The sequence below is a fragment of the Triticum aestivum genome, chromosome 7B (assembly GCF_018294505.1).
Source record: "Triticum aestivum cultivar Chinese Spring chromosome 7B, IWGSC CS RefSeq v2.1, whole genome shotgun sequence".
Classification (NCBI taxonomy): Eukaryota; Viridiplantae; Streptophyta; class Magnoliopsida; order Poales; family Poaceae; genus Triticum; species Triticum aestivum.
The window spans coordinates 762415254-762422270 of record NC_057813.1 but is presented as its reverse complement, the minus strand read 5'-3'; the positions used below and the strand labels follow the sequence as shown (position 1 = coordinate 762422270).

The window sequence follows — 7017 nt, the reverse complement described above, 5'->3', positions numbered from 1 at the left end:
CCCTGCATGTCAGGTAGTGTCGTCCTGCGGCGGCGCCGCGGTCACCGCGCATCCGGACTGGAAGGTGACCGGCGAAAGCCTTGCAAGACGGAGCCGCCGCGATTGACTTGGCTTCGTGGCTCTTGGAGACGCCAAGCCACACCTGGCCCTCTCCTCCAGCCTCCTCTCGTGCCCGCCAAGCCACGTCTGGCCCTCTCCTCCAGCCTCCTCTCGTGCTCGAGTGGATCTCCCGAGTCAGCCCCATCCGCCTCCGGCCACCGCTGGCAAGCAGAGCCGTCGTCCGTGTGGTCCAGCCAGCTTCCCGTCGCGCCCGAGACCGCCTCGAGTCTTCCTGTTGAGGCCTCCGCTGCGACCAGCCTTTAACATGGGTCTCCTGTCCGGCTCGGCGTGGACGCCCGACGCGACGCAGGCGGCAAGCGGCGGCGCGTGCCCGGCGGTGGAGAACGGCAGGTTAAGCGGCGAGACGCGCGGTGGTGAGCCAGTCCAATAAGAGATAACGGTCGTGCGGATAATTTCTAATAAATGCAGGGGGGGTTATGCAAAAACGAAACGTTTTTCCAGAGTGTCACCTAAACAGGGACTGCGTGTTGATTTCAAAGAAACAGAGAGGGGTTTTGGCCAATACGGGCAGAAACCCAATTCTCTTTAGGTAAAGATAAAGATAAAGATAAAGTTACATGGTTTTCTAAAAAAAAATATCACATCTGCATATAGCCCTCCCGGTCGTTCAAGTTTCTTTCTTGATCAATAAGCCTTCCTACCTGAAATATTTTTCTTTTCTTTTCCTGAAACGTTCCGTACTCGTCTCCACATATAAAAGGCGGCTGAATCAAACAAAGCAAATCGAGGAGAGATCCGATCGGGATCGGCCATGGCGACGTCCATGCTTCGATCTGCCCTCGCGCTCCGGCGATCGGCAAGTCTGAGGCTTCTGGTTCGCATCCCCTTGAGCTCTGCGTCGGCTGTATCCTTCAGCAGCAACACCGCCTCCTCCGGCAAGGGTGAGGACGCCGGCGGCCGGGTACGTAACATGCATCCCAAATTATTAGCTTCGATCGATTTCGCATTGGCCCTACGAAGGAGTTAGTTGAGAAGATAGTTTTGACATGCCCTCTCATGTTTATATTTATGGGGTATAAGAGCATCTCCAAGAGACGTGCTACATAAATCGCGGTCTGAAAAAGATGTTTGTATAGGGCGCGTGCAACCAAAAACAGAGCTCCAACAGAAACAGTAAAATAGAGCACGCACAAAAACGAGGCTGTAAATTTAGCACACGTGGTCTGTGGAGCAGAAAATATGGGGCGCCTGCTTATGTGCGCGGGCTGCTGCATATAGGGCCGCCGGGTTGGGCGTCGGGTTTTTGTGCGAATGCTAAATCTCCCGTGCGCAAAAACACTATTTCAGCACTGTAAAAAATTTCTAGCCCGTTTGTTGGAGATGCTCTAAGTAGATGTTATGCACGTTTTACTTCTGCGGGCACTAATCTTCTGTAGCTTCATTACCTACATACATATTGGCAGCATCAAAATTCATTTGCTAGTGTCTATCTGTACATGCAGTCTGAGAAGCGTCATACCGATAAGAAAGATGACGAGTCAACTGCAGCAAGGAGGCGAAGCAAACAAAACGGGTAAGCCAACCTACTATAATTATTAAGCTCCTATATATATATCTAAGCTCGTTAATCAAGTAAAAACCGTGCCTGCATCTTGTTTTACTAATTTACTTGGTTGTACGTGCCCCTCTCAGACATGGCATCTCCCGAAGCCTGTTTGATGATTTTGATGATTCTGATTGGGAGATGGCGGCGCTTTTGGACGACGACAAGCCTCCCCGAGGATCTTCCACTGGACAAGACTCTACCAAGGACTCCTCCTCCTCCTCCTCCTCTGCGGCGGCAGAGTCGGACGTGTCCTCGCCATCATTAGGGGGCTTCTGGGACTCCGGAAGCTCTTCATCATGGGGTTCGGGAGGAGGGGACTCGTGGTCAGGAGGAGGGGGATTCTCGGGAGACTAGCTACCTGCTAGATACTCATGTGATTCTTAGCAAGTTTTTCCCAGTTTAATTCGTCAGACTATAAACCATGTGAGGTTTTTGTCTAGTGATTCCTTTTTGCAACATTTTGTAAGAGAACCAAAACGATTCCCGTATATTGCCATAATATCTTGTGCCTAGATTTTAGGTTTTGAAACAGAATATGTCAACGTAAAATAGTACTACCTGGAAAAACTTCAAAAGTGAGAGGAGTGCCTTTTAAGGAGGAACTTGTTTTTGAAACAAAGATAATTTCAAGGCTCTGCATCGATCGATTGCGTGCAGATGGAGATCAATGTGTTGCGTGGTTTTAGGAGGAGGATACTGTGGGGAGACGAGGCCCCTGGATCGTTTGAATTTTGACAATTTTCCGGATGATCTGGTTTGTTTTGGGCTTACAATTCCGATAGATGGGGCTGTTTTTGCCATGCCGGAATGTATTGCATCATTGCATTTATAATTTACTTCCAGAAAACAAAATTTCATTCCTTTTCTTTTTTATTACAAAATGGAATTTATTGCCTGGAAAATGTATGTAGAAAACCAGGCGGAAACGTATGTAAGAAAACATACGGAATAAAATCAGTCATCACGCAACATACATATATATGGACAAAAAGCAGGAAATAAAATCAAGAACTTATAAACTGCAGAGTTGGGGTGCCCAGACAAACTAAGGCAAAGCTCGTACGCTTGATTTTCTATACTATCAAATACGGTAGAGCTACTAATATTTGAATCCAGCTATTTTCTGTACTATCAAATACAGTAAAGCTACTAATATTAGTATAATACCTACGAAACATGAGGACTCGCTATCTGCGGAGCGGCGGATAGTGAAGAGGCCGCCAGGGATGCACTTGGGGACAGCGTGCAGCACAGCAGCTGGCTTGGCTACACCAGCACCTTGAAGGGGCCTCTCATCACTTGGGGCGTTTCTAGGATCAACAATCCTCGAACACCTGCAAGAATCACACCGACAATTGCCTGAGTCAGCTTCATGTTTCGTCATGGTACAAGACAAAAAGAAGTTATGTTTAACGACTTATGGGAAGATCGCGACACTGAAGGGCTATCCTAGCCATGGACGGCACGGTGGACTTCCCCTTCGCGATGGCCGGACTAATCTTCTACTTTTTCGCATAGCCCAGGGCGCCTGATGCAGCACTGAAAGAAGAAGTCATTTGTTTCCTCTTCACCCTAGCTGAGAGCCTGAGACGACATCACCCTCGTTGTTTGCCGCCGCCTGAGAAGCCTGCTTTGGGACCATCCGCGCCATTGGGGGCTACCGACTGACCCTTCTTACCATCATTTAGAAGAGCGCGGATCGGTTTTGTTTTGGGCATACAAATCTGATATATGGGACTGTATTGCCATGCCAAAATGTGTTGCATGTGCAGTTTACATCCCTCAAACAAAATTTATTTCCTTTTCTTCTTTATTAGAAACTGGAATCTATTGCCAGCAAAATGTATGTACAAAACCAGAGGGCAATTTATGTGAAAAAAACACAGAGAAATCAGTCATCACGCAATATACATATGGAGAAAAAGAAGGAAATAAAATCAAATGTACTTATAAACTGCAGAGTCGAGTGCCCAGGAAATAAAATCAGTCATATGCTTGTACGCTTGATTGTCTATACCATCAAATACGGTAGAGCTACTAATATTTGAATCCAACTATTTTCTATATCTTCAAATATAGTAGAGCTACTAATATTCGTATAACCCTGCAAATAGGAGAACTCGCTACCAGCGCGAGAGGCAGATGGTGAAGAGGCCGCCAGGCTTTCCCTTGGGGGCAGCAGGCAGCGCAGTAGCTGGCTTGTCTACACCAGCACCTTCAAGAGGCCTCTCAAGCTCTATACAATGCAACACGCTTAGAGGAGGTGTTTAGATAAATAAACCAGTATTTTTTTAAGCACCGATGCTTATTTATAAAGGATATACATTTAATTAGGCGTTTCTCTTGTAGAAATAGGAACTGGTACTTCAGAAAAACCCGGTTTATTTTTCTATGCACCTAGCATTGTACAAGGCCTCATAACTTGGGTTGGGAAAAGTTGCAGTTTACTCAAATGAAGGAATCTCCGAGGCTATCACCGCGAGGACTCTCCGGTGATACCAGGAACCAAGTCTTACAAACCTTATTCAAGCACAGCAAACAAATGAGCAGCAGACGTCTTCATCGCCGTCACCCCGGCCGCCATGTCTTGGCATTCTTAGCCGTAACGCCCTCCACCTCATATTGGCTGCTGTCGCCGTTCTCCGGCCACCATGGCCAGGCCATCATCGCCGTGGACCGGATACCATCCTTGCGCCATATAGAGTCGCTGCTGCCCAGCCACCGCGTCTGCGTTGCTGTTGTGTAGCTACTGGCCGGGTCGAGCTGCTGTACTCATGACCCTATCAGGTTAGCAATGATCTCATGCGAATCATGCACCAAATTGCTACCGATCTAAGCGAATTCGAATCCCGTTCTAGATCGATTGATCTGACTCGGGGTTCAAGGCTGTTCCAGCGAATCCGGTAACTATGAACCAAATGAACGAATCATGCCAAAACATACATGACTCACTCCCTGCCATTTACTCCCATCTCTCTGCTTCCTTCTTTCCTTCGAGGTGTGCCAAATCAGTTGATCAACTCTCGGAAAAAACACTCTACTTCTTTCCTTCCTTCTTTAAAGCAGATTTTTTAAAGGTAAGCGGACAAGCAGTGGGAGATGCCCAAAAGTAAGTGCAAATTAATGCAAGCAACCTTGCATTTTTATACAAAAATATATATATTGAGAGGGGGCACTTTATTTAGAAGTTTACAAATTTACAACGACCTCACCTACATAGTTGCAAACTCAAAACAACATGGTAATTAAGCACTTGTGCGCCGGGGTTTATTTTATTAGGGGTGTATGAGGCTGATCGAATTGAGGTGGACCACTACTTTTCGTCTTGTCCATTGCACACCCAAACAGCAATCTCCTTCTCAAACTTGTCCATTGCAGGTCCTGGCAATATCATGTTTATCACGATCACGTCCTGACCCTTGCCATTCCTACACCTCATGTGGCAGCTCACAGAGTCGAAGGAGATGTCCCCTACCATGGGTAAGCCACCGCCAACCCGCTTCGCCCATTGGAAGTCCAGCGCCTCCTGTCCAATCCATTTCATGTCAGAGACCTCATACATTTTATCAATGGTGAGAGGTGGCCGCCCATGTAGAGATGCCATGAAATCCACCATGGACTCCATGTTGTCGTCTGTCATGTTGCGCTTGGCCTCACGGATGAGTCCGAGTGTGTAGCTAAGCGGGTTGCCAGATAGCTCTCCGGCGGTCGTGTCTGCCACAGGGTAAAATAGTGCGTTGCCGTAAAACCCATGCGGGACAAGCCCATGGCACTTCCCACCCCCGCGCACATTCATAGAGAACATTAGGCCCACCCTCTGGTGGTGCTCATAGCCGAGCGCCACCGTGCGGCAACGCCACATGACCGCAGTCAGAAGCTCGAAGCTTGTGGCTGGTGGCGAAAGATGTGCGGGGGCATGGTGGCTTCGTAGCGCTGCGATGTCTCCCGGGCCGAAGATGAAGAAGCGGACGACCATTTCTTCCGGCGGTGTTGACAACATAACATCGTTGCCGGTGCTGCCTAATCTTTGGAGGAATCCCACAAATTCCGGGCTTATTTGCGGTGGGATGCGCGCTGTCAGGATCTCCCTATTCCACACCGGCGATACGATTTTGGAGGCATCACCCCCTGTACGAGCCAAGTCGGCGATGCATTTCAGGAATTGAGTGGTGCCGTAGCCGTCGGCGATGTTGTGGCATATGTGAAGACCAATCACAAATCCTCCACATCTCAGCTGGGTTACCTATTCACATTGATTAATACAAAAAATACGAAATGTTAATAATGTTGTAAAGCGGTGGCTTCCTCCGTTTCGATTTAGTTTACATATTATCCTAAGTAAAACTTTATAAAGTTTGACAAAATTTATATAAGAAAATATACAACATATACAATAAAAAATATATGATATGAAAATATATTCAATGATGAATCTAATATAGTTTTCTTTGGTATTGTACATGTTGATAAAAAAATTACAAACTGTCAAAGTTTAACATAAGACAATACTAATATGTGAAGTTAAATTGAAATGGATATAGTTAGTTATGCCTGTGCGTGTCCTTATGGAAATATAATTTATAATTACGTACCTAATGCATGTAGAATCTGATCGGCCATGTGTCGCCCAGTGGTTGCATAGTTGACCCTTTTAGAAAATGTTGTTTGCACATGATAAATATTGTGTGTATTTTTAGACTTTGAACCATCGTAACTAGATAATATGGATGTATGTAGTAACGTGTTTGAGTATATTATTAAAATTAGATAGATAGACAGTAGTGTGGAATAATGAGGTGAAGAGTTGAAGGCGCTAGGTAGCTACCTGCATGAAGAACAAAGGAACTCCAACAACAACCCTAGGGTCGCCCACCTCGCACAACAGTTCTTCGACGCATGGGTACGGTGGCAGTGGCGACGGCTTGCCAAGATCATCCATGGACACGTCCACCTCCGCCTCCACGAACACAACACCTTCCCCCGTGCACTCGACAACTAGCTTTCCCCCGGTGGCCTCCCGGAGACGGCCTGCTAGTGGGTAGTAGTGCACCAGCGCCTCCGCGAGAGCCGCCTTGACAACCTTTGCAGCAGTGGCAGGCCGCCACGGCCCGTGGTCGACAGCACGAAAGAACTCGATGGCAGGCTGCAGAAATCGCAGGTCTATGTCATCATCAACGTCGGAGAGAGCCAGAGTCTCGTGCGGCGTTGCTTGCGCCGGTAGCACGAGCTCAGGTTTTCTTCGGCGTGCAACAAAGGATGCCATCTTTGCTGAATAATGAGGAGTGTCTAGTGTAGTGCGTATGTGAGTCGCTGGTTTGTTCTTCAACTTATGTAATGGACACAGGGCAGCT

At 47.3% G+C, this 7017-nt stretch overlaps 2 protein-coding genes across 2 annotated transcripts; one reads left to right on the top strand and one right to left on the bottom strand.

Annotated features, from left to right (window-relative positions):
• Positions 1 to 807: 807 nt before the first annotated feature.
• LOC123162694 (uncharacterized transmembrane protein DDB_G0289901-like) lies at positions 808 to 2223 on the top strand. Its single transcript, XM_044580472.1, has 3 exons — positions 808 to 1021; positions 1563 to 1633; positions 1753 to 2223. The coding sequence occupies exons 1-3, from the start codon at positions 872 to 874 to the stop codon at positions 2018 to 2020; spliced, it is 489 nt and encodes a 162-aa protein (XP_044436407.1). The 5' UTR covers positions 808 to 871; the 3' UTR covers positions 2021 to 2223.
• Positions 2224 to 4827: 2604 nt separating this feature from the next.
• On the bottom strand, positions 4828 to 7017 carry LOC123162734 (acyl transferase 1). Its single transcript, XM_044580499.1, has 2 exons — positions 6492 to 7017; positions 4828 to 5909 (listed from the first exon to the last, which is right to left on the bottom strand). The coding sequence occupies exons 1-2, from the start codon at positions 6927 to 6929 to the stop codon at positions 4980 to 4982; spliced, it is 1368 nt and encodes a 455-aa protein (XP_044436434.1). The 5' UTR covers positions 6930 to 7017; the 3' UTR covers positions 4828 to 4979.